General features: G+C 44.9%; 2 protein-coding genes and 1 long non-coding RNA gene across 3 annotated transcripts; 2 read left to right on the top strand and 1 right to left on the bottom strand.

Annotated features, from left to right (window-relative positions):
* The first annotated feature begins 13,845 nt into the window (after positions 1-13,845).
* Positions 13,846-16,711, top strand: LOC127334880 (G-type lectin S-receptor-like serine/threonine-protein kinase At2g19130). Its single transcript, XM_051361423.2, has one exon. It carries the CDS (start codon positions 13,971-13,973, stop codon positions 16,503-16,505), a length of 2,535 nt encoding a protein of 844 aa, XP_051217383.1. The 5' UTR covers positions 13,846-13,970; the 3' UTR covers positions 16,506-16,711.
* Positions 16,712-17,010: 299 nt separating this feature from the next.
* On the top strand, positions 17,011-18,069 carry LOC127334879 (uncharacterized). Its single transcript, XR_007872508.2, has 2 exons — positions 17,011-17,645; positions 17,735-18,069. It is a non-coding gene; the product is annotated as an uncharacterized lncRNA (long non-coding RNA).
* Positions 18,070-19,650: 1,581 nt separating this feature from the next.
* Positions 19,651-25,233, bottom strand: LOC127334878 (protein EI24 homolog). The gene is made up of 11 exons (XM_051361422.1): positions 25,048-25,233; positions 24,806-24,871; positions 24,119-24,269; positions 23,297-23,349; positions 22,352-22,477; positions 22,210-22,273; positions 21,964-22,049; positions 21,775-21,857; positions 21,182-21,258; positions 20,557-20,669; positions 19,651-19,960 (listed from the first exon to the last, which is right to left on the bottom strand). Exons 1-11 carry the CDS (start codon positions 25,221-25,223, stop codon positions 19,915-19,917), a joined length of 1,041 nt encoding a protein of 346 aa, XP_051217382.1. The 5' UTR covers positions 25,224-25,233; the 3' UTR covers positions 19,651-19,914.
* Positions 25,234-26,964: the final 1,731 nt, after the last annotated feature.

The raw sequence follows: 26,964 nt of genomic DNA, 5'->3' as shown, positions 1-26,964 counted from the left end.
AAGTTTGAAACTGACAATACATGTAGTACGGCCACGTTAAACGCCAAATCAAAAGGTATCATCTCGCAATGCAACTGCATGGATTTGGGAGGGTTGTTGCAGCATACCATTCAGTAGATAGTTAGTCTCACACGTATCAATTTCCCCGCACGAATTCAGTACAGTACCCCTGTGATTCGTACTGTAGCTGTCATAGGTATAAGAAATCTCCGCTTCGAACTAGCTACCTGCCAATATGAAAAATTATCAAGAATGCAATTATGATGTTACCACTTACTTCTACTGTGATGTTTCGGGAGGGTTGTTGTAGCATACCATTCAGTAGGGATTTCCTCTGTTGGGATTCTCCCACGGATCGATCATATTAAACTAGACGAACAAATGCGGGGACAAAATTTATCACCAATGGTATGTGTCGCACCCTATAATTTTTCTCTTTATTGCTTTTCTGTTTTTTCTCAATACAACTTGCAGTACAAACTCATGACCTTGGCTTGCTTATATGCACGCAAGCCAGCCTAACTATGTTCACGATCGGTAACTTGTAAACCGACCCAGAAGACTAGTACTAAACCTACACGGACAAAACCCTTAGACATACCAAATTAACTAGCTGATTCTAAACTCTAACACGTATAGAACTATGACTTGGAAAAGCACACATACTGCTTGTCCAAACCGGACACCACTAAACCTACTATAATAGGACACACGTAGTGTCCTACAGTCCTAGACAAACTCAACTAACGCGATAGACTACGTCGAAACTAACCCAAACTTGAATAGTTTAGATTATTTTCAACAATCTCTCCCTAATCTAAACTTGTCGTCTTCTTGTACTTCTCTATTCTTGACTCCTTACAGATTCGCGGCTTTGTCGACTCAACTCCAACGAATGATCCGGACTACCAGCCCACACGGTCGCATCTACGCGTGCAACGTGCAAGACTTGACACACATACAGTCTTCACGTCGAACCAATTTAACCGATCACTGTCCCACTACACACCAAGCTTGATCTCCTCGCCGAGACACGCATATGGCCACCTCGCCACCTTGTCTTCGCTCACGTCGATCCTTGCTCCCGGGCAACTCCTCGAACGTGACGCGCTTCAACTGCAACGAATCCTCACAGAAACGAGCACCTGGACACAATGACGACTCACACAGACAACGCCGACACGACGCGCCGACTTGCATGACCATGACTCCTTGACTCATCGGACTCCTCCGAAGATGACCTTGACAAAAACCCGCGGACGATGATCTTGACGAGACTCCCGGTACCACACCTCGGCACCACCTCTCCCATCAACGATCATCCACCTCCACCGCCTCGCCAACGACAACACCCTGCCGCCCCTTCCGTGTCGCTCCATCGAGCAACGATCGCACGCCGACTAGCTCACGGTGGCGTGCCACCATCTCCATCCGATCGCTCTGCTGATTTCGGACGTTCGAAATGTCCGTTTATATCGGCCCGCGGACGCAATGAGCGCTAGTATAGGGTCGCCTCCCCGGGGCAAGCGTAGCTTCAAATCTTGAATCTCGCTCTGATACCAATTGTTGGGATTCTCCCACGGATCGATCACATCATATCAAACTAGACGAACAAACGTGGAGACAAAATTTATCGCCAGTGGTGCGTGTCGCACCCTATAATTTTCCTCTTTATTGCTTTTCTGTTTTTTCTCAATACAACTTGCACTACAAACTCATGACCTTGGCCTGCTTATATACACGCAAGCCAGCCTAACTATGTTCACAATCGGTAACTTGTAAACCGACCCAGAAGACTAGTACTAAACCTACACGGACAAAACCCTTAGACATACCTAATTAACTAGCTGATTCTAAACTCTAACACGTATAGGACTATGACTTGGAAAAGCACACATACTGCTTGTCCAAACCGGACACCACTACCGCGGTGACATAAACCTGGCCCAAATATACGTCAGGTTTGCGTTTCCGCGGACGCTCGGCGATCACGGAAACTGTCCACGTTGGGTGCATCCGGGCCCGGTCGGCAGTGAGTAGATAAGCAAAAGATTTTTTTATTACTATTGATTGGCCAAAAGGACCATCTTTATAGAGATGGTTAGTCGAGTTAACCTAAAACTACAACGGCTGTACCTACTCGCCGTCACGCGGCCTACACCGGCGTCGGTAACTCGTAGTCGCGCGGCCTACTACTAGCCGCCGGAAGGGCTGGCGCCGTCATCGAAGCGGGAGCGCTTCGCGCACGCGTGCCGTGCACGCCGGCGAACGGACATCTCGTCCTACCGCCTGCGCCGTTCGAGGGCCTCGGCCAGGGAGATGTCCCACAGTGCCTCCGCCTGGGCCAACGCCACCTGGGTAACCGCTTCCTCCGCCACCGCCTGGGCCTCCTCCTCCTCCGCCGCCGCCTGGACCATCGCCGCCGCCGCGTCCTCGTTCGCCTGGGCCGCCGCCTGGATCACCGCCACGTCGGCGATGAAGTGGGCCCTGTCCCTAGCCGCCTCCGCCACCGTTCCGTCCCTGGCAGTGATGGCGGCCTCCAGCTCCTGGTTCTCCTGCTCGACCCGCGCGGCAGAAGGGCCCCTACGTTGGAGTGAGTCCAGGTCGGAGCACATTAACCCCCGAGCCATGGCCATCGCATAGCTGTGGGCTTCCTCCTCCGCCACCCAAGCCTGACGGCGCTGGGCGTCCCCAGCCAGGGACTCGAAGGACGCGAGCAGAACCCGCTGGTCGCCGGCGCACTCGAAGCGGCTGGGCACGGGGGGAGGGGGGTCGTCGTCTGCGATGTCGTGGATGTTGACGTCCGCTGGAGGGGCCGCGATGGCCGCCCGCGCCTCCGCGAGCTCGGCCATGGCGTTGGAGATCTCCGCCCTGGTCGTCGCGAGGCGCCCTTCCGCGCGCTCTGCCGCCTCCGCAACCTTCGCCTCCACCGTCGCCGCCTCCAGGTCCAGCTGCTGGGCCTCACCGCCGGCGGCGGCTACCTCCTCCTCCTCCTCCGGGTGGAGCTGGCGGCACATGTGAATAACGTGCTCCCACTTAATGTGGCCGGCCATGGATGGATGGATTAGCTTGAGGTGTGTCCGTCGCCCCCGCCGGTGTCCACCATATGTAGCCACGGCGTGGTGGGAAACGGCGTTCGCGCGCAGGTCGTTTCACGCGCGCGCGAAATGCCGGCGAAACTTGTCAATGTATTGGGCACGCGCGGGAATGATCGTCGTCGCGCGAGAACAGTTAATCGCCGGCGGCAGTCCTCGACGAGACGTAAAGCGCCATTAGCGAGCTTGACGCTATCCCCAGTTAAAAAATGTGTCGGTCGCCCTGGGCCACATTGCGTCCGCGGGCCGACATAAACGGACATTTCGAACGTCCGAAATGCGTCGGTCCGCTGGAGATGCCCTAACGTGATAGACTACGTCGAAAATAACCCAAACTTGAATAGTTTAGATTATTTCCAACATCCTCCAGCAGTCACCATAAATCATTCATGACAGATACAGTGAGACAGATAGTACAGACTACAGCAGTCACCACCACATGTAGTACAAAGTATAATATTCATATATAGTTGAAAAATGCGAAGCTGCTGTTCATGGAATTATTTGTTTGCTAGTGAGTTCGTTGGCGACGCCAGCATCAAGTAATTATGTGCACGTACACTGCTGATGCGCGAGATGATACAGGTCTTAATAGTTCCGGGCGATAGCTCTTCAATAGTTTGCGTATTTATTAGGACCAGCCTTCAGCAGCCACCGCTTAGAAGTTAGAAGCAAACCAGAGCCTCTGTAGACACTTGACAAAGACTCTTCTACAACCATGTCTTGGCAGCTGCTTGAAGAGACGATGGAGGTGGAAATGGAAAAACCCCCGGCCCGCCTGGTTTGCCACTCTCAACTCAAAGGTTGGCTCCTAGACTGGATTGGTAAGATGAATGGAAGGGTGGCCGCTACGGCGATGATGCTCATCTACAACCTGTGGCAAGCTCGGAATGATGCGCGGGAATCCAAGCGGATTGAGGACCCGAGGACTTTAGTCAAGAAGACTCTGGATATGGTGGAGTGGTTTAACACCCACTGTAATTCTACCCCGGCCTCTACGAGGATGAAGGAACACTGAAGTCCTCTGAACGAGGGGTGGCATAAGGTAAACGTCGATGGCGCTTTTCACTCGGCTGATGGTGTTGGAGGGGGCGGTGTGGTTGTCCGCGATCATCATGGTAGCTTCGTGGCGGGAGCATGCCATTTTTTCCCGCACTTGCCGGATGTAGAGGGGGCTGAGCTGTTGGCGTGTAAGAGGGGCCTTATGGTGGCGAGAGAGGCTGGGAGTCAGCGAGTTATCTTGGAGACGGACAACGTCGAAGTAGCAGCGAAGCTTCGAAGGGAGGGTCAGGATCGCTCTGTGCATGGCCCATTAGTGTCAGAAATATAATCTCTTCTTCAAGGTTTCGATGAATCCTCGGTGCGAGCGGTGAGGAGGTCAACAAATGAAGCTGCTCATAGTATGGCGAAAAAAGGCTGCGTGAATAAATTGTGTAAGATGTGGTCAAGGATTATGCCTGATTGCATTGTGAAGTGTATTGTATCAGACATGGTTTTGGCTTAATAACACAGCTCTTTATCTCAAAAAAAAAAAAAGAGACGAAGACTCCTCAGCTCGACATCGTCCGTCAAGGGCTGCATTAGCTAGTGAAAATGCGTTTCGTTTGTGTTCGCTGCCGATCGACAGGAATCCAGCTGCCACTATTTTGGTCGATTGTAAGCAAATGACTGTTGTTAATCGACTAATATATACGAATGTTGCTTTGTCTTTAGAGAAATCGTCCATCAGTGTTGCTAACTTGCTATGAGGATAGAACAAATCTAGGCAGAGAAAACAAAACTGAATGCCAGAAACAATGCCGGAGTACTCTCTAGCATAGTTTAAAAAACTGGATCGGGGAGTAAACCGGTGAGACGGCTGATTCACTGGTCCGCTGGTTAGATCACTGGTTCATCTTGTTCGATGGCGATAAAAAACTATCGAACCGGTCTGGGTTTAAAACTATGCCATGTTGGTGACATCGCGGAGCGTTTTGAGGTGCTCAAATTGTTCCTTCCATGATAAAATCTTCTGAAGGCAACTGAACATAAATATAAAACCACAAACATGTAAATACTAATGTATAATTCTCCATAATTTTAATTTAAGCCGCAATGATAAGATTGTACTGCACATCAATTAAAGTAGTCGCTAGAAAAAACAACCGAACAACTTTGTCAATGTTGCTGGGAGCTAAGAAATACGAATCACTAGTGTCAAGAACGTAGCAGCCCATCAGCCGGGGCAAATATTATAAATGTAATTATCTTGGTGGCAACCATAAGAAAATATCTAAAATTAATCTACCGAAACATGTGCATACCTAGAAAATTATAATCTTCCAACACCATTATTGACGTCGAGGAGAAGATATCATCGTTATAAAAAACAAAAAATAATTTATTATAGACGATATCATCTTTATTAAGCCGAGTGGTAAAAAAGAAGACGTCCATTAAATTTCTCGAAAATACTACTTCTATTTTAAAAAAATCCACACATAGATCTGATTTTTCGGTCCTCTTGACAACCGTGATGCCAGCCGGAGGAGGAACAATCTATGGAGGAGTGGAGATGGAAAGCGTTAGGTTTAGGAGGCGGTGTTTCTGTTTGGACAACCTATATTTACTGTTTTTTAGGGAACCTGTATTTACTTAGAAGTATTTTTTTGGAAATACTAAGCAGTATGTAAATTTGTGACCGTCCATTAGAGGACGTATGCGCATCAGCATTACATAATTTTAGTTAATCCAAAATATCCAGCACATCTACCTCCCATCCAACGGCTGTGAACCGATCGGTGAGATCCCGTTGTCGTCACTCTAAACTCAAGGGAGACAGCACTTCGCCTTCTGTTCTGCCGCGGCGGCCACAGACCGGCGGCTTCGACGGCCAGCAGCCAGCAGGGGGAGAGAAGGGGAGGGGGAGGCGGCCCCCGATAGTGGCCGCGAGGTGGAGGTGGGGGAGGGGCCACGGTGGGCCGTGGCAGCGGCGGCGAAACCAATGGACAGGCGAAGAGAGACGCCGCTCGCATGCGGCGGAGAGAAAACTCCAGGTCCTCCCTGCCCCTGTCCCACGCCCCAAATTGTACTGTATTTCCACAAAGACTATTGCAGGTCCAGCTAGAACTTCCACACCACATGACGTATTTCTTCTTCCGTCACACTTTGCCCTGTTCCACATACTTCTCTAGAATAAGGATTGATTCTTTTTTTTTTGAAAGTGGTATTGTATTAATTAATCAACAGGGTTTTGATTACAATCCTTCCAAGCCGATCTCGACACGCAGGTCGGGACCGCACTTAGTAAAACACCACTACTCAACTCTCTACGACTCATTTGACATATAGAATGAGCCACCATATTGCAGTTCCTATCAACCTTCACTAGAGAGACTTGGCGATCAGGAGGCTTTTTCAATCTAAATTCCTTTGCAACAATGCCTAGATCAGTCCTGTTAAGGTTTTCATTGCTAAAGGCTTCCAACACAGCAGAACAATCAGTTTCGATGATCAGGTTCTCCGAGGAATATTGTAGAGAAATCTCCAGTCCTTGTAGACAAGCAATTCCTTCTCCCATAGCTGCAGACCTACAGTGAGGAATGACACCCCATGCCGAGCAGATAACTGCACCATTAAGGTCTCGTAAGACCGCACCCCAGTGACCTTTCTTCTCGGTTTCTAGGAAGCTTGCATCAACATTACATTTCATCCACCCCTCCTGGGGTTTTTCCCAACTGGGTTTCTTCCTTTCACTATCTTTGGTGCTTAAATCCTTTTGAGTTTGGCATACAGGAGCTTTGCCTTTCCTGTCTACCATGGGTCTTCTAGCAGAAATACCCTGCACATTGTCTAAATAATTCTGTAAGAATCTTATAGAATTATCTACAGAAGCATCCCCTTTATCAAAAATGATGTTGTTACGATGGTGCCAAGACCTCCACCAAATAAACATCATTTTACTTCTCATATCTTGGTTTAGGCTGTCCAAAAGAACAAGCACCCAATCTTGCCCAGTTTCGCCAAGTTCTTCTTCAGGGGGTAGCTTCCACACAAGCTCCAAGCCCTGCCTTAGAGCCCTTGCCTTTGTGCACCGCATAGTTGCATGATAACTTGTTTCATCTTCAACTCCACATATGGAACACGTAGGGAGCACCCTTGGCAGCCTGCGACTCCTGTTAACCTGGACAGCAAGGCTGTTAGTAGCTAACTTCCATGTAAATATTTTTACCTTTGGGGGAACATTTGAATTCCATATGGTTTTCCAAAGGCCTCTGTCACCATTTAAATTTGTACTGGAGCTTGGAGGGTTTGGATTTCTCAAATCCAATGCCAGGTTATAGGCACTACGCACTGAGAACACTCCATGTTTTTCAAGTGTCCAGGATACAAGATCCTCAGTGTCAAAACTTGGGAGACGGATTTTGAGGATCTCTTCAGCATCAAATGGGTGGAAGACAGATCTGACTACATCTTCCTTCCAGGTGTGGCTATTATGGTTTATGAGCTCTGCCACTCTTCGGATTCTTGAATTGTTTACATTATTTGTAACTTTCATGTCTCCTCTCGGAACCCAGTTATCCCTCCATATCCTAATTTTCTTGCCATCACCAATTCGCCAGATTAAGCCTTTCTTCAATAACTCAAGGCCGTGCATAATTCCTTGCCACCCTGGAGAGGTATTCTGGACGAATGCAGTGTCAGTTAACTCCCCAAATGGATAATATTTTGCTTTTAGCAATCTAGCACAAAGACTATCAGGGAATGCAATTAATCTCCAGGCTTGTCTTGCTAATAGAGCCTGGTTGAAAAGGCGTAGGTCCCGAAACCCCATACCACCCTGCCCTTTTCTCTTTGTGACTTTTTCCCAACACATCCAATGCACTTTTCTTTTCTCCTTTTCATCACCCCACCAGAAATCTCTTGTTAGCTTCATTAGTTCATCACAGAGCCCTTCAGAGAACTTAAAAATGCTCATAGGATAAGTCGGGATGGCTTGAATTACAGACTTTATCAAAGTCTCCTTTGCACCACTAGACGCATATTTTCCAGCATAGTCAGAGAATTTCTTTTTTAACTTCTCTTTAACTGGCTGAAATTTGCCATCTTTCATACGTCCGTCAGGTACCGGAAGTCCGAGGTACTTCTCTTCAAAGCCAACCGATTGTATAGCAAGAATAGTAGCTACCACTTGTCCGTCCTCTTCATTGCATTTATTTCCTAGTAGCACAGAGCATTTCTCTGGGCTGAGCAGTTGTCCAGTTGCCTTTTCATAATTATTTAGTACTGTTTTGATTTTACCTGCTTGATCAGTATTGGCTTCAAAGAAGAGAACACCATCATCAGCAAAAAGAAGATGAGAAATGCCCGGGCTTCGCCGGCAAACTTTTAATTCTCTTATTTGACCTGCATTAATCTCTCTTTGAAGTAAATGAGATAGACCATCAGCCACAAATAAAAATAGATAAGGAGAAAGCGGATCTCCCTGCCTAAGGCCTCTAGAGGGAGTAAACTTTTCCAGGAGCTCCCCATTAAAGCGGACTGAATAGGTCACAGTTTTTACACATGCCATAATCCATTTAATCCACTGGCTTGCAAAACCAAGTTTGTTCAACACTCCTTCTAGAAAAGTCCAATCCACTCTGTCATATGCTTTGGCTAAGTCAAGCTTGTAAGCACAAAATTTTCCTTTTCTATCATTGCTGTTCTGTAGGGAATGGATACATTCAAACGCAATTAGAGCGTTATCAGTGATCATTCTTCCTGGTATGAAAGCGCTCTGATTAGGCGCAATTATATCTTGCAGCATAGGCCTTAATCTGTTAACCATACATTTTGATACAACCTTGTAAATGACATTACACAAGCTAATTGGTCTGAAGTCTCGCAGGCACACGGGATTCTTCTTTTTTGGAATAAGAACAATAACTGTATCATTTATACCTTCGGGCAAATTACCAGTGCGGAAAAATTCCTTTACTGAAGTTGTTATATCCTCTTTGAAAACACCCCAGTGACGCTGAAAAAATCTGGCGGGAAAACCATCTTTTCCGGGTGCCTTTAACGGACCGATTTGAAACAACGCTGTGCCAATCTCCTCATCAGAAAACTCCATACACAACTTCTGATTCATGTCATATGAGATCTGTGGCATCACATCATCTAGGATGATTTCTGGTTGTACCTCTCGGTCAGCCTTGTACAGATCCTTGAAGAAAGATGTTGTCATCGTCTCCATCTCCTCTTTGTCTTCTGTCATGGTTCCATTCACTTTTTGCAGCTTTTCAATCTTATTCTTTCTCGCTCTCCAGGAAGCTTTTTTGTGAAAAAATTTTGTGTTCCTATCACCTTCCTTCAGCCAGTTAATTCTTGAACGTTGTTTCCAGTAAGTCTCCTCTTGTTCTAAAAGGCTATCCAATTCTCTCTCCACGCTCTTCTTTTTTTGTTGCTCATGATCTAGATTTCTCATATTGATAGATTCTAGTTTCTTTCTGAGCTTTTCAATCCTTTTAGACACAGAGCCTACCGTTTTTTTGCTCCAAGATTGCAAGCAATCCATTACCCCTGAAAGATTTGCAGCAACCTGACCAAGATCTCTCGGTTTTGAGTGATTTTCCCAAGCCACTTTAATCTCTTCAGCAAGCGATTCTTCACTCTCCCAACAAGCTTCATATCTCAGAGCACAGTTGGTCCGTGGAGAATCATTATCCTGAAACAACTTAAGCAAAATGGGGCAATGGTCTGAACGAGAGCTAGTTAGATGACTTACATTGCTTTGAGGATAGATGTCAGACCATGATGGTGAGGCCACCACTCGGTCCAACCGAACTTTCACATTTTCTTTTCCTTGACGTTTATTATCATACGTCCAAGGTGTGCCATTGAAGCCAAGATCATGGAGATCACAGTAGGATAGTGTTTCTCTAAAGTCCATCATTTGTTTTTCATTTCTTTTTTTCTTTGAAAAATGTTCACTTTGCCACATAGTTTCATTAAAATCACCCATCATAAGCCAGGGTAAATTCATCAAAGGTTTTATTCTTTTTATCAAATCCCACATAAGATATCTCATATGGGTTCGAGGCTCACCATACACAAACGTGCACCTCCATTTTATTCCCTTTTTTTATATCATGAATGATTACATCGATAATACTACTATTTATTTTAAACAACTCGACTTCTACATTCTCATGCCAGAAGAGGGCTAGACCTCCCCCCTTCCCTTCCTCATGAAAAGAGACGACATGCTTTAAACCTAACCTCCAGCGAAGGCTCTCCACGACATCTTTCCTTTGTCGTGTTTCAGATAAGAAGACAAGTTGAGGGCGGTGAGTGTGCACGAGGCGTTCGAGCTCCTGAACTGTCCGGGCGTCGCCTACCGTCCGGCAGTTCCATGCCATGGCGATCATGGCTCCTGACAGGCGCGGTCCTTCGCGCCTGTCAGTTGACCAGCGGCCCCCTGGCTGGTAGCCTCCATGTCCTCTTCAACACCATCACCATCCTGCAGCACCTCCTGGCTGATAACTTCCGAGCCTCTACTTTTCTTCTCACCATCTCCCCTAAAGCGAATCACAAAACTCTGACTCCCTTCCTCAGTGCTTGTGTCTTCTGGAGCCTGACGTTTCCCCAGCACCCTCTTCTTCTTCTTCAGAAAAGCGGAAGCAGTATGAACAGCACCACCACGCAGCTCCTCATAGAGGCTGCCATCTTCACGAAGACAATCAAGAATGTTTGGAACAGCGAAGTCTCTTGTCTCTCCATTATTTCCTCTTGCCTCCTGAGCTAACTGGCCCCCAGCCCTGTTTGTGGATGCTATCTTATTTCCTCCTTTCAGTTTATACTTCCCAGACCCATACATCTTTGCCTTAAAAGCCTTTGCAGCCTTGCTAACTTGCTCAGTTGTCACATCAGTAGGGGCCAGAGCATCATTGACATTCAGATTTGTCACTGCCGTTGCCAGCACCTCCTGTATTGGGTCAGGAATGGCCTGTCCTTCTTCCTCCACTTGATCCTCTACAGCTTGGGCTCCCACAATCTGGTTGCAGGCACTTATGTCACCAAGATCTCCAGACTCCGGGCTTAATTTCCATCCCGAGCTTATTGGAGGAAAATACAGGCTTCGCTTTGTTTTCTTTTCTTCGGCTGGCACATAGTAGCTGCGATTTTCTGAATGCCTATATGGGGAGGCACGTTGCTCCTCACAGTACCTGATGATTTTTTCCTCTTCAGGTAGCAGACAGTTACGCTCATTGTGCCCAAAGATTCCACAGAAAAAGCAGAAATGAGGTGCTCCCTCATACTTCATCTCGAACCGCCTCGGTTTGCTTCCTTCTTTCCCAGCGATCGGAATCCAGCGCTTGATGGGCATCTCAACATTGTGTTCCACTCTGATCCTGAGGAAGGAGGCCCAGACATGACCACGATTATCCTTTCCAACTTCACGGACAGGTCCAAGGAATTGCTTTCCTATTTTTTCAGCCCACTCCTGCGTCATCATTGCCATCGGCAGATCAAGGACTCTAGTCCAGATAGGCATCACATTGACCGGCACCTCCATGGCAGAGGAGATACCATCATACTTTGCAACGAGGAAGGCATCGTTCATGTATGTCCATGGTCCTCCCTTCAGGATATGGTTGTAATCCCCTTCACGCTCCAGCACAATCACGAACCTTTTCTCTCCTATCCCCTTCTCCTCCATGCCTCCATGCAACTACCAAAGATGACGCATACGAACAAACAGACCAGCTGTGTTGAAGATTCTCTTTGAGTTATACCTGCCCACAATGATCCATGGCGTCTTCATCTCCTTCTTTGCCTCAGCGAAGTCGACCACCAGGATGTCCTCATCCTCTGGTGCCTTCTCTTCTCTTGCCAGTGTCAGCTTCTTCTTCTCGCCTCCAGCTGCAATTGCAGCAGCCATGAACTTCTTGTCGGGCGCTGCCGTGCCTGCTGCAGCAGGTTGCCTTGCGCCATTGCGCAGTGCAGCAGGACGCCTGACATAATGGTGAGTGATGGGCGTAATGTTTTCTCCTGCTCCGCTGCGCTCTCCCTCTCCTTGTTTTTTCTTCCCTGCTGCGATCTCGGTTCTCTTGTCCATGGCTGTGGTGGTGGTTGTGAGGTAACAGTGAAAAGGCTGAGGCTGTTTGCCCGTCCCTCCACCCTCATCTGGTATATATCCTGAAATACAGTCGACATACAGAGCGTGATATTCATTTGTCCAGATTTCTTTCCCCAAAGCAATTCCATTAATGCTGGCTGCAAAGCTGATCGCCATGATTCTGAGTCTCCAGGAGTATGAAGCACAAGCTAATGAATCCCAAATTAATTTTATTGATTCAGTTTCTGAATTCCATTCCCGGTTGCCTAGCATAGCTCGATTTCCATCCATTTTGAGTATCACTTTCTCTGTTTGATCTACCATAAGTTCCTTATGAATCCCGCTAGACACGAGATCTGATCGTATGCCGGTGATTTGATCATCACCCTCAATAGGCTTTGAATTCTGATTGCTACCAAAACTTTGTATTTTTTTAATTTCCGGATCAGGATCTAGATTGGGGAGATTGTGGGTTACCTTTGGTACTGCATCTTTCCTTCTCCATGCCTCGCTCACAATGCTGATCGCCTCCATCTTCAGATCCGCTATCTCCGGCCTCAGCTTGGTATTCTCTTCCTTTCGATCGATCAATGCCCCCACTGAGTATGGGCAGGCCTTGATTTTCTTCGCAATATTGTGGATACGCTGGCGGAAATTGATCCCCTCGAGCAAACCTGTACGGGGGGAATCCTTTCCGAGATCTGGACGCGTCCGTTTTACCGGACCGTCGGTGAACTTTGCCGTGGCAGCGGCGCCGGGCGCCGTCGCCGTGGTCGTCGCCTTGAGCGGTGGGCCCTCCATACTGGTTCTTGTTCTGTGTGTTTCCATTTCTCCTGCTCTGAAAAAATATATGGTTGTCTGTCTAGGTACAAGTTCTCTAAACAGGAATCAACATGACTACATGGGAGCATTCCCGTAGGCCATATCTTAGAGTCTAGGTACAAGTTGAATTTCAATCCTCATGAAGTGATTCTGGTACTCTGGTATTTTGTACACACTGCCACCGTCCCATTTGGTTAATTTTTGTTCTCTTTCGAGCTTCTGTTATGTGTTTTATGTGTGCCATCTTTAGCCTGCAACATTTGTTGTCACACTTCTCTTTCTCATTTTAGGGAGCTTTTATTGCTCCATCTTGTGCTGATTTCCGTTGATTTTGCATTTTGTTTTTAGATAAGGAAGCATCGCCCTAGCCTCTGCATCAATAGATGCACACGGCTTGCTTTATTAACCAAAAGTACGGCTTGTGATGATTTTGCATTTGTAATAGGTTAATTACTGTAGCAAATATTTGCATTTGTGTTTGTTTGTTGGCTATTAAAAGGATTTTCTTACAAATTGTATTCAAAAGACAACCCTTGAATAAGTAAGGTGCCTTTTCTAGTTTAGATTAATACCATGACCATTCAGGCGATTGTACTGTTGGCCTGTGATTGACTTGACCTTGACCAGGGTCGTCCATGGATGGCTTCCATGCAGCCACTTGGTGGAAAAAGATTCATTGGGAGTCCTCCTCGGTGTGCTAGGGAGCCCGTAAAGCCTTCCAGCTAGCACATGTTTTTTATGGCAATTATGCACAGAGATAGCACCAAAATGGGTGCATAGCTGCCAAGTTCAAGTGGCAGCCCAAGTGGGTACGTATCTAGTGCTCTCCTAGTCACGGGTCTTCACTTCCCACATCAGTCAGTTGAACATACCTTCATGCTTGTTGTTCAGACTCGTCTCTTTTCCATTCTATATACATCCTCTTCTTCCTCCTCTGAATATCAGAGCAGAGCACATTCGCATTCTTCTCCATGCCTCCACTCTGCAGATTATTGCTCGGGCTGCTTCTCCTGCACACTCCTCATTGGTGCTCCTCTGCAGCTGCAAACGATACTCTCCTGGCAGGTCAACCGCTCGCCAACGGCCGAAATCTCGTGTCGAGAAACGGCAAGTTCGCGCTCGGCTTCTTCCAGTTTCAACCAGCAAGCACCGTAAGTAAGTTGCCCCCCAACGCCACCTCTCCCAGCTTGTGGTACCTTGGCATATGGTTCAATAAGATCCCAGTTTTCACTCCCGTGTGGGTTGCTAATAGGGATCAGCCCATCACCAAAACCAACCTCAACCAAACACTGCTGAAGATATCAAGCGATGGCAACCTTGTCATCGTAAACCATTCCAGCAACACCGAGTCTGTTGTTTGGTCCACTCACATTGTCAACAATAGCACAAAAGCCAGCAACAGAAACAGCACTTGGGCTGCCGTTCTCTTGAACACTGGAAACCTTGTCATCACAGTAGCAGAGAGCCCATCATCATCTGACCAACTGTTGTGGCAGAGCTTCGACTACCCAATAGATATTGTGCTTCCTGGCGCCAAGTTTGGCCGGGACAAGGTCACCGGTTTGAGTCGCATAGGAATCTCAAAGAAAAGCCTCATTGATCCGGGTCTCGGCTCATACAGTGTTGAACTAGATGCCAGCGGGGTTGTCGTCCTCAAGCGCCGAAACCCCTCTGTAGTGTATTGGCATTGGGCATCGTCATCATCATTGAAACTTATACCAATACTCAAGTCCATTATAGATATGGAGCCACGGACCAAAGGTTTGATTAACCCAGCATATATTGACACCAACCAAGAGGAGTACTACACATACACTTCACCGGATGAATCATCTTCCACATTTGTCTCACTAGACATCTCTGGTCAGATAAAGCTGAATGTTTGGTCGCAAGCCAGCCATTCTTGGCAAATAATCTTTTCCCAGCCTGCCGATTCCTGCACTCCGGCTGCTACCTGCGGACCTTTCACGGTCTGTAACGGCAATGCGCAGCCATTCTGTGACTGTATGGAGAACTTCTCTCAGAAATCACCGCAGGACTGGGAGTTCGATGACCGAACAGGAGGATGCATCAGAAATACACCGTTACAGTGCAGCACTAGTAATATTAACAAAAACACGTCAAGTTCAACAGACATGTTCCATCCCATTTCTCAAGTTATGTTGCCATACAACCCGCAAATCATAGACATTGCTACCACACAGAGCAAATGCGAAGAAGCTTGTCTCAGTTCCTGCTCCTGCACTGGTTATTCCTTTAACAATAGCAGATGCTCTGTCTGGAAAGGGGAATTGCTTGGTGTAAATCTGAATGATGGCATTGATAATACTTCAGAAGATGTTCTTTACCTCCACCTTGCCGCAAAAGATTTGCTGCCAAGTTCGAGAAAAAACAAAAGAAAACCAAACGTTGGAGTTGTTACTGCTGCAAGCATTGTTGGTTTTGGGTTACTAATGCTCGTGCTATTGTTACTTATTTGGAAGAACAAATTCAAGTGTTGTGGTTTTCCTTTATATGACATTAAAGATAGTGCCGGTGGGATTATAGCCTTCAGATACACTGATTTAGTTCGTGCTACTAAAAGCTTCTCAGAAAAGCTGGGAGGAGGTGGTTTTGGTTCTGTATACAAGGGAGTGTTAAGTGATACGAAGACTCCTATAGCAGTGAAAAAGCTTGACGGTGCCAGTCAAGGAGAGAAGCAATTCAGGGCCGAGGTGAGCTCAATTGGACTGATCCAACATATTAACCTAGTCAAATTGATTGGTTTTTGCTGCGAAGGTGATCACAGATTACTTGTTTATGAACACATGTTAAATGGGTCTCTTGATGGTCATCTATTTAAGAAGAGAGATAATGCTTCTGTGCTAAGCTGGAACAAGAGATATCAGATAACACTAGGAGTTGCCAGAGGGTTATCCTACTTGCATCAGAGTTGCCGCGAATGCATTATACACTGTGATGTTAAGCCAGAAAACATACTTGTGGATGCATCATTTGTTCCTAAGGTTGCAGACTTTGGGTTGGCAGCTTTTGTGGGAAGGGATTTTAGCCGAATTCTGACAACATTCAGAGGAACTGCAGGTTATCTTGCCCCGGAGTGGCTTAGTGGAGTTGCTATTACACCTAAAGTTGATGTTTACGGATTCGGCATGGTACTGATGGAGATCATATCGGGAAGGAGGAATTTCTCACCTGAAACATCACACAATACTAGCAGCAGCAGCAGTTATGATGTTGAATATTTTCCTGTGCAAGCCATCAGCAAGCTTCATAGTGGAGATGTGCGGAGTTTGGTGGATCCACAACTACATGGTGACTTCAATTTGGAAGAGGCTGAAAGGGTTTGCAAAGTTGCATGCTGGTGCATCCAAGATAATGAGTTTGATCGCCCGACGATGGGTGAAGTGGTCCGTGTTCTCGAGGGTTTACAGGAGATTGATATACCTCCGATGCCAAGACTACTTGCAGCCATAGCGAAACATTCTGGTGCTGCAACTTCAGTGTAATAATAAGTAGCAGTCGATGCTACTAATCTTTGTAATTTCAGACATTTTTTAATTGTAGTAATGTGGAGCAGAAGGAATAAAGGAAGGCAAAGCTTGCGGCTACTAATTATATTGTTTCTTATTGAGTGCCAATTATGGTAAACAAGCATTGTACCAAAATATGGCAGAATTAGAAATATGTGTATGTTTTGTTGATGGGATAGTTCTGTTAAGCTTCATGCACTAGCCACTTGAACCAAAAGTCCGAAACCCCCACTCGCGTGTGACGGGAGAAGAGAAAGTCAACAGGTGAAAGAAGAAGAGCACACCGAAACAGCGGTGGCTATAGAGGGGGGCAACAACAATTTTTAGGCTTAATTGCGAAAACCATGTGAAAGCCAGGATTTGAACTTGAGACCTGGGGCTCTGATACCATGTTAAGCTTCATGCACTAGCCACTTGAACCAAAAGTCCAAACTGATGGAAAGGGCTAGACAATTCACATACACACTTCACAACAAGTTCAATATACATTCTTAAATTGAAGATGTTGATATACACATGCCACTACGGGTTCTTCATCAAAATCACACATAGCCTGATCGTGTCTCGTGTTCACTTGATGGTGTGGCCTCGACGAAATGCTAGGCTGGCTCAAGTGCCCGCATGGCTGTGAAGGAAACATGTGGGTACAAATGAAATTGAGTCCAGGTCTGAAGATGACCATGACATGACGGTATGTAATGTACTGACTATTGCTACACATAAACTCACTTGACATGAATTGAAATTTCTGGTATCACCATCTTCTCTTGAGGATATTATTGCCTTTCGAGTTTATTGGTATCACTATCTTCTCTTGGCTATTATTTAATTTTTATCTCATGTTCACCATGTTACGTGAAACAAGGAACGCGATGGTATTACTATTTTTTCTGCAGAATGATTTTGCTCCAAAGAAACTCTGGTAATCATGAGTTTATTATATGCGCCTCCTAGAAGATAGCAGCCACCCGTGGACGAGAAGGTGTCACATAAAGATGACAGCAACTCAGCAAGTGCTCTGGCTCCTTCGGTCCATGCTGAAAAACCAACGAATAAGCATCCTCCTCCTGTAAAGACCACAGCTGGGGTCTAAAGCATACTAAATTTACAAATTTGGTAAAGACTTTCCACCATCAACAAAAAAACTGATTCTCTTCCTATATGCTGTGTCAAAATGTATTGATGAATTTATGTGCTTTGTTTAGGTCATTAGGTGTTTGCCTTTGGAAGTATAGGCATCTGACAGTGAGCATGAAGCACGGACTTTTGAAGGAATTGCATTGCACAATGCTTATGCGTTCATATTAAATTACTGAGAGAAAAAGCTGCACCAATTCATCCTCAATATAAACATCTAGGTGATAGTTCAGCTGCTGTTTTCAGACGTGGGATGGTAACTTCAGAACTTATAATTACAGTACAGGGGTAGGTTACTGGTAGCATGCTCAGGCAAGATGCTAGGTATAGATTAAATAATTGTTTTCGAAATGTCCCTAGTCAAGTGACTACATAAGTTATATGATCGCCTGGTATATTTAAATTCTGCCTGATGCCATTTTTCTTAGTCTGCCAATGTAGAACAGGCAACCTATTCTATTCTATGGGTTCTAAGGCTCCTGTGTTAACATTCAGATGAGGTGAGAATAATTTAATCTGGGCAGACCGCGAGGTGTTGCACTTGGTACATCTGTTGCTCAATGGGCTGTTAATTCCAATGCGTGTGGTCTCATTCCACATCACGGTGATCAGTTTGATGTGTTCTGCTCATCCGTTTCCAGATTGAGTTTCCCATACCAAAGTTTATTTTCTCACTGATGTTGATGTAATGTTCATCCATATTGTATTGCCGGGACAGGGTCTTCTTCAGTACTATCAAGAATAATGCAAAACTTCTTTTTTTGCTAGGAAAAGGAAAACAAATTCTTCTGAAAACATATCATTCTCCAACAGGGATTTTTTTTTCCTCCATATTGTATTGCGGTGCATGTATTGGGAACTGGAGAGCACACAGGTTCTTCTTCCGTCGTTATTGAGGAACTGGAGAGCAGTGGAAAAATGCGAAGCTTCTGTTCATCGATTGATTTCTTTTTTGCTAAGTGGGTTAGGTGGCGACACCAGCTTCAAGCAATTATGTTTAAGTTCAGTGTTGATGCGCGAGATGAGAACTGTGCAGCCCACATGAGAATAATTTGGTACAATTGATTGATTCCGGGCGCTAGCCCTTCAATAGACCAGCCATCGGCAGACACCCCTTGGAAACAAAGACTCCTCAACATGACATCCTCTGTCAAGGCTTTCATTAACTAAACGGAGAACAAATGCATTTTATTTGTGTCAGCTGCTGATCGATAGGAATCCAGCTGCCACTATTTTTGTTCTTCTGTAAGCAAATGGTTGCTGTTAATCCTCTAAATATCAACGTGTTTCATCTTCAAAAATAAATCCGTCGACAGCGAGGCGCCTGTGGTGACTTCGTCAATTTCAAGATCCAATCCGCCGGCTCAGTCTTCCGGAGGTGCTCATAGGGGTAGGGTGTGCGTGTGTGCGTTCATAGGGGTGAGTGTATGCGCGTGTATGTGAGCGTCTGCGTTTGTACTGTGTTTCTCAAAAAAATAAATCGTAGATCAATATTGCTATAATGATAAAATGATTGTAAGGAAGAAAAAAAATGCATGCGGCCCACAAGGCCACAACTAATGCCAGAGACTCGAGTACTTTGCATTGAAGATTCTTTTCTGGCAAACCATACTGACATCATGGAACCCGTCAGGGCGGCTAGCATTTTGAGACCACAGGATAGAGATGGATCATATATCACCTAGACATCTAGCGTTAAACAAAGAGTAGTTACGTACAAACAATAGTATAGCTTAATTGAGCACCAAATGCTAACATGAAAAGAAGAATTTAAGTCACAAGGCAGATAAGGAATCACCATCTCTTCATTCTTCAACGTGGCCTGCGATAAATGACGCAGACACTTCTCCCTTTCCTTAACTTAAGCCTCAAATACATTAAGAAACAAGCATCTAACAGCTAACATCTTATATTACGGGACAGAGGGAGTAGTACAAACACAGAGAGCAAATAATGCTGGTAATACGTTCGAGACAGTAGAAAATGGTCAGAAGCAACACCCATCTTGTTTGCACTCACAATGAACACTGATATGAACTGTTTTTTTTTTCTCACGGAGAACCATATATTTCTGTTATTGGCCCTGTATGTACAAACTGGCAGTGGTACAGAATATTTACATTGAGGTGGTGCCCTGATGAGGAGTTGCATTTCCGGCGAACTATGCACCCTTTGGACGCAACTACAGGAACAACACTGACATAAGCACAGCAACCTATCTGGTTTCTTTTTGTGCCACGTGGATCATTCATTGTTCCTTTTGTGCCTCTGGGAACAACTGCAGAACTTGGGTCCTGCATATAATGTTTCAAATACGATGAAACAACCTAGTAAGTACAAATGGAAATAACAATGATACCTAAAAAAAAATGATCTCAGATTCTGAATACGTGATAGCCGCTATACTGTACCAAATTGTAGTTCAGACTTCAGATTAAGATTGTCATCAAATCAATAAGCAAATTGAAGCCTAGTGTATAAAGTGGACTGTCAAACCTTTGTATCTTTGGCAACTAATTAAATAAGACATTTACGCTGGTCAGAAACAAATGATAACATCACCTTTGCAATGAAGAATATATTTTTTCTGTAATCTTCTACTTACATACTCATAGGAGATATAATGGTCAAAGTTGTGTATTGGACACTGCAAAGCTAAAAACATATTCGGAAATGGAGGGAGTATTCATTATCACCAGCAAGGTGACACACTTGTTACTTACATATCTTTAAATACTATTCCTGCTACACTATATCATAGTTGGTTTCTAGCCAGCCCATGGAATTTCTAAAGGCATATATTCTACAGAACTAGCAACATTAGCAAAACACAAGAAAAAGGTAGCACCAGCGGCTATTTCTCTCCATCAAGTATGAAATTGGTGCTTACGTAAGTCGTTTTGCAACAAAGAACAAAGGTATTCTTTTCAGTTTTCCTCCATGTGTAGGTTCCAGTTCATCAATTGCTTGCTCTTCTTCTGTACCAGCAGCTGTCATGACAAACTGTAAAAAAATAATGTTGTAAAGTTGGACTTCAGATTTTGCTGCGGGGATGTTAGATCATGAAAAACAAAATAAGCAGGCACACAAATTGTTATAACGTCATGACAGGAATGGAATAGCGCAGTGCCAAGGTCATCCATAGAGTCCATAATATGAATACTTGAGAAAATATAACAATTGAAGAAGAAAAAAAATCATGTATCTAAGAAATCATGTTCAAGGGATGTGCGAAAAATAGGAACTGCCAAAAACATGGGGTACAATTACAGCAAATGATATGAGCGTGTCACCATTTTTCATTGAGACATGCACTAATTCATGCCAGGTGAAAATGGCTACCATGACACTGAATTTCATCCCTAGCTTTTATTATATCCACTGTACCAAGAAAGAACAAATACGTAGAGTGTAAACATTCTTTTGTTTAAAACGGAAAAATATTCAAGTATTGCAAGTCTTAGAACATCAAATGACAAGAGCAAGGACTGCTAGGAGAAAGTTCTTGTCCATACCAATGGGTAAAGTATTGCCATCACACCATAACTTGTAAGGGGAGAGAAGAAGAAAATCGGAAGTACACATGGACTACCTGTGAAGCAGTACAGCACCAAAGATCATGTCAGAGTTATGAAAATACCAGCTAGCAGCATATAAGCTCTTAATAAATAATATAATGAAACAACATGACAGAAATCTAAAAGGTAAGCTAAAACAAAACAGCAATGCTCAGTTATGAGAGGTGTTCATCAAACATCTCATGTGGAACTCGCATAGGATGCAAATTCTTGAAGTTCACATTACGAGTCTTGTGAATTGCAGGGGGTCTATCAAAGATGTGCATGACCATCTTAAGTTTGGATAAGATTCCCTGACTACCAAAACTCTGTATGTGAACGTGGAAGTATGGAAGCATGAGATGCTTACCAATCGTGTTAAGCATGCGCTAATTTAACCATGATACAGATGCAAAATGGTTTTCACACCAGTAGCTACTAAGAAGAAAGCAAAAAAAATAACTTCCATTTTACACAGCTAGATTTTCCTACGGTAGTAAGAAGATGAAAGCACATATTTTGCGCCATATGATGAAAAAATATGCACATACCGAATCCAGCAAAGAAAGCCCAATTTGACTCAAAGAAATCAAGCCGGTGGTTCAGACTCACTGCAAAGAAGTTCCATTTGTACCTGACAAAAAGGTTGGCAAACTTTGAGGCAATATAAGTAAACAGGCAAATGTAAACACCTGAGAAAAAGATTGAAAAGATACTAGAAGGCACTCAGATGTACATACTCGAAGCAGTAGTAGGCATACATCAAAGACAGTAACAAGAAGTTCATTACCTTACCAAGGTAAGGTATGTAACCAATCATTGTAACCTGCACGACATATCGAATGCAAGTGAAATGCAGATAGTATGAAAAATATCACCATATATGCTCAAACATGCAGGTGACACAAAATGCAAATAACATGGTCAATAAATCAACTATCCAGTAAAACATGAGGAATAAGCGAACATGAGTACAGAACCCATACCTCAGCAAAGAAAATAGTCAAAAGAAGTATCGAATAGACCTGTTCTCCAACGCCAATCGCAACACTGACAAAGAAGTGTCAGCACATGGAGCATGTAATCCAACCAGCTACCAACAAGTTTTAATGTGAAAAATACACTAACCCATCAAATCCTTCAGGCCTATCTTCTGATACAGATGTCTTGTGAGTCTCAGAATCTAATGCTTGACTTGCATCCAGCTTCTTACTTTTCACAACAGCCAAAGAATGCTTAGCAATGTCACCATACCTGGCGTAAGATGGTCAACATCACAAAAGGGATAATGGGATGCTCGCTTGTTTAGTATCTGAAAAACGTTCATCTCGAGGACAGTAAAACAAGGGTTCGTACCTGTAACAACAAAAGATAGCATAAAAATCGAGAACTGAATTTTCCATAGTTAGAATTCTAAGCAAACCTCCTCGACTAAAAGCAAGCTCAACTTCTTTTCAGTTTACTTTGTGGTGTGGAAACCCCAAAATTGAGTGCATCATATGCAATATGAAGATTTAAAAAAATAGCCTAAATTGAGCAGTTCCATCTTGCCTAATGCAAAATCACACCCCATCTCAATATTTAGCTACAACCCCCAGATCAAATAACAAACTTATGAACGTTTTTTCAAATGAAACTAGCCATAAAACGATCAATCAGGCGACAAAATAATTTGTTCCAGAACTCGTAGCATGGTGCACTAAAATGTAACAATTTGGAAGTGGGTGTAAAAAGGATCTAGAGTAGCTTGCTGACGTATTTGAGTTTGAACAGAATTGCTGGAGCATATATCAAATTTGCCAATATATGAAACCAAAAACTGAACCAGAACCATTTCAGCTCAACTACAATTTCAGCGATATCTTGAGGTAAGATACTATATATACACTAACGCTCGTACTATGACACATTTATCTTGGAATTAACTTGCGCAAATGGATAACACAATAACTGCTACTGATATATGATTCCCTTATAAACATGAACAAGGGTGTGCTCTCTAAAGGAAAAGAAACCAGTGGTATGACAAATAAGGGAAGTAAGCCATCAGGTATTGAGAGGGACTCAGCATACCAAAGTGTACTTATTATGAAGCTGAAGATGTAAAGCGGATAAAACCAAAATACCTGAAAGAGTGTTTCAGTTATAAGAAACAAATATATAATAGTATGGACGGTACTTTGGAAAAAAGAAAGAGAATGTAATAAGAGAGCATACTCTAGGGTACTCCACAAAATAGAGTACTAAAGGACATAATAACAGAATCATACAAACAACTAATTTGGCGTTTTCCATATCGGAATTTATCTATGACGATAGAAAATGGACGAGTTAAATGGGATGATTTCTGTCTAAGTTGGCCAAAATGTTTAATCCAATCCAATAATTCTCCATTGAAGGGTTGCGAACCAATGTGTCTGTCCTCTAATCACTCCTATAATTATAGCTCTTAAATATTTTGTTTTGCATAATACTTCTTTATGAACAAAAAAAGATGTGGCATGTAAAATTTCCAAACAATGTTATTTTTTATGTTACTCAAGACATGCCTTTGCATGTGTGCCATTGCTAGTAACAACAAGTGTGTCACTGGGGAAATGTATAAGAGGCTTGAAGAGATGTAGCATTTCATATTTAAACCACTATTGCAACATCACGAACTTTACAACCAGTACTTCAAGTTCTATTAAATTTAAGTACATCACTGAAAAGATAACTACCAGCTACAAATAATTCCAATGCTAGTGTGGCAGTGCCTAGTATTCAAAACAAATTCTAATAACTTGTATTGGAAGGAAAGAGCTCGAAATTGGTGAGCGAAGCTTGAAATATTATTACATGCTTCTACAGAGGGAAACACCCGGAAGATTGCTAATGCCAACAAAGAGCACTTACATAGAAAATCTGGACAAGCCCCGATCGTAAGAATGAATAGATCGCAAGTGCTGCTGTGTGATCACATAGATTTTGCCTCCACAACCGATCGCATTGCTCAGGAAGTATCCACAAAATAATTGGAATGACCACCGATTTCAAGGTTAGCAAGCTATAAAATACCAAAAACTACTTTAAAAGAGATATTCATCTTATGTGATACACTAATACAATAAGAGAAAGGCAGAAACATTCGTAACAAGAGATCATGAGACTGATGCTGACATAATCAGAATTTCAGAATATAATTCACTGAATAAGTAGACGAAGTAGTAAAAAAGGAGTCCATATCACCTCCCTGTGGCAAGATTCCACTATAATTTGCAATAACAACTGAACAAATATCCAAACACAAAGTAAACTGGAGTAACTAAAGTGAAAAAAAAAAACATAGTAGAGAAATAATAAAAGGTAATGCCCATTGTGCACTACATTCCAAGCCCCCGTTGAATTCATTAGGCTATTTCATCCGGGAATCTACTAAAATACATGCTAAATGCCTCCCGGGAATAGCAAATTTGCTAGCCCTGTAGCTTTGTCGCCAGCTCCGAGTGCATTTGGGCGTCCCTCTGGCAGCACTATTTGCAAAATAGCACAAATTTGGGCGAGACAGAAGTATCTAAATTAGTACGAACAACTGTACTGTACCTTCCCAGGAAGATGAACCCGTTGAGCAGGAAGCACTGTGCGATTCTGACAGACAGAGGCCTCGAGCTGCATCCGACCAAACGCACAACAAGGTTACTAAGGGAGGGAAGAATCGATGCTTCGTACTGGATTTAGAGGAAGCTGGCGGAAATCGCACCCCCGATACAAAAATAACACCCGGAAATCGGGAGGGAGGGGATTGGGGAAGAGGGGTTAAGGGGGGCGGGGGTAATCGAGAGGACCTGGCGCAGAAGGAGATGACGCGGTGGAGGCGCGCGGCTTGGAGGAACCCGGCGAGCCAGAGAACGGCGGCCGGCTTCGCTTGCGAGGCAAGCGACTCCATGAGAGAACGGGGGAGAGACTCTTTCGACCTTTTTCCTTTTTGTGCTTGGAGAGTTGGAGAGGATGTTTCTTTCATCAGGGGAGAAGCCGTCTTCGGCCCGAATATTGCTCCCTTTACGCATGGGAGAAATATCCCTCGTCTGAAATATTTTACCCAATTTCTATTAGGACATCTCCAAGCTGCGACTGGGTGGGTCAAAACGGACAACAACCCGGCCTAGTGTGCGGACTCATCCCTAAAATGGATGGCCGCGCCATCCGTGACGATCCAAAGCCGACCCAGATTTGGATCTCGTTTGCATGGCCGCGACACCGGGGGCTGGCCTCCCCCCTCCCGCTGCGCCGCCACCCCAGGACCGAAGATTTGCGATCGCTGTCGATGTCGGCCACCGACGTCGAGACGCCGACAAGCGGTGCGGAAGCATAGGACACGGCCCCGCGCTTTCGTGTTGTGCTTTCGCAGCCTCGTAGCAGCGTCGGAGGACGCCGTCGCCGACGCTGTTGTCCTCTCACCGTCGCGAGACCTCCCGCCGTCAGCAGCTTCGTCGTTGGCGCCAGAGGTGAGTTGTCATGCACCCGGCTTCCACGCCGCAAGTTGGCCGGGACAGCTATTGCCTGTAGGTCCCTACGGAGGTATTGTATTGCCTCCGCCTGCGAGGTGTTCGATGAAATGGGCGAACTAAAATGTGTCCAATTTCATCTGTAGATCATGGCGGATAGCGACGACGAGTTCTTCTTCAAGAACTTCATCGACACGTCCTCAGACGAGGAGTCCGACGACGACTTTCTCATGGAGGCTGCGTTGATCATCCAGGAGCACAATGTCGCGCAGATCCCCGTGTACCGGGGGTCCTTGCAGGGGCACGCGGCGGCCTTGGACCGTAAAAGAGAACGCGGTCACGACATGCTCTTCAACGACTACTTCTACCGCAAGGCATTGTTCACGCCGGTCATGTTTCGCCATCGTTTTCGGATGTCCAGACCGTTGTTCACCCGGATAATGGAAGGCATCAAGATCTACGACGACTACTTTGTCGCCAAAGTGGATGCAATTGGCAAGGTAGGCCTCTCTTCGTATCAGAAATGCACGGTAGTGATTAGGATGCTCGCATATGGTGTTGCCGGTGATTTCGTAGATGAGTACATGCACATGAGCGAGTCGAGCTGCTTGGAAGCGATGTACAGGTTCTGCAGAGCAGTGATCGGTGTGTTCGAAGAACAATATCTGCGGCAACCTAATGCAGAGGACGCAGTCCGTCTGTTGTCAATTAACGCTTCTAGCGGGTTTCCTGGGATGCTTGGCAGCATAGACTGCATGCGCTGGGAGTGGAAGAACTGCCCATTTGGTTGGTAGGGGCGTACAGCGGCCATTCTGAGGGGTGCACAGTGATTCTTGAAGCTGTTGCTTCACATAACACATGGATTTGGCACTCATTCTTCGGAATGCCTGCTCGCACAGTGACATCAATGTGTTGCAGCACTCTCCGGTGTTTGATAGGCTAGCGCACGGTCAGTCCCCTGATGTGGATTTTGAGATCAATGGCCACCACTACACCAAGGGGTACTACCTTGCTGATGGTATCTATCCACCTTGGGCTACACTCGTGAAGAAAATCCGGCGTCCCAACTCAGAGCAGGAGGCAAGGTTTGCCAAAGAGCAAGAGGCAGCCCGGAAAGATGCGAGCGGGCGTTTGGCATCCTCCAAGCTCGTTGGGCTATCGTCAGACACCCTTCTAGAGGATGGAGTGTGCAAACTTTGTGGGAGGTGATGACCGCTTATGTAATCATGCATAACATGATTTTTTAGATAGAGCGGG

Source organism: Lolium perenne, chromosome 2 (assembly GCF_019359855.2).
Source record: "Lolium perenne isolate Kyuss_39 chromosome 2, Kyuss_2.0, whole genome shotgun sequence".
In the NCBI taxonomy this organism is placed as follows: domain Eukaryota; kingdom Viridiplantae; phylum Streptophyta; class Magnoliopsida; order Poales; family Poaceae; genus Lolium; species Lolium perenne.
This window is presented reverse-complemented; position numbering and strand designations above follow the sequence as displayed.

Bases quoted from the DNA above. Each gene is read 5' to 3' on its own strand.
- LOC127334880 (XM_051361423.2), top strand. From the start codon at position 13,971: ATGCCTCCACTCTGCAGATTATTGCTCGGGCTGCTTCTCCTGCACACT.
- LOC127334878 (XM_051361422.1), bottom strand. From the start codon at position 25,223: ATGAAAGAAACATCCTCTCCAACTCTCCAAGCACAAAAAGGAAAAAGG. The intron at 22,274-22,351 runs GTTAGTGTATTT...CTTCTTTGTCAG, and splicing joins AGGCCTGAAGGATTTGATGG to TGTTGCGATTGGCGTTGGAG. The intron at 22,050-22,209 runs GTATGGGTTCTG...TATGTCGTGCAG, and splicing joins TGACTATTTTCTTTGCTGAG to GTTACAATGATTGGTTACAT.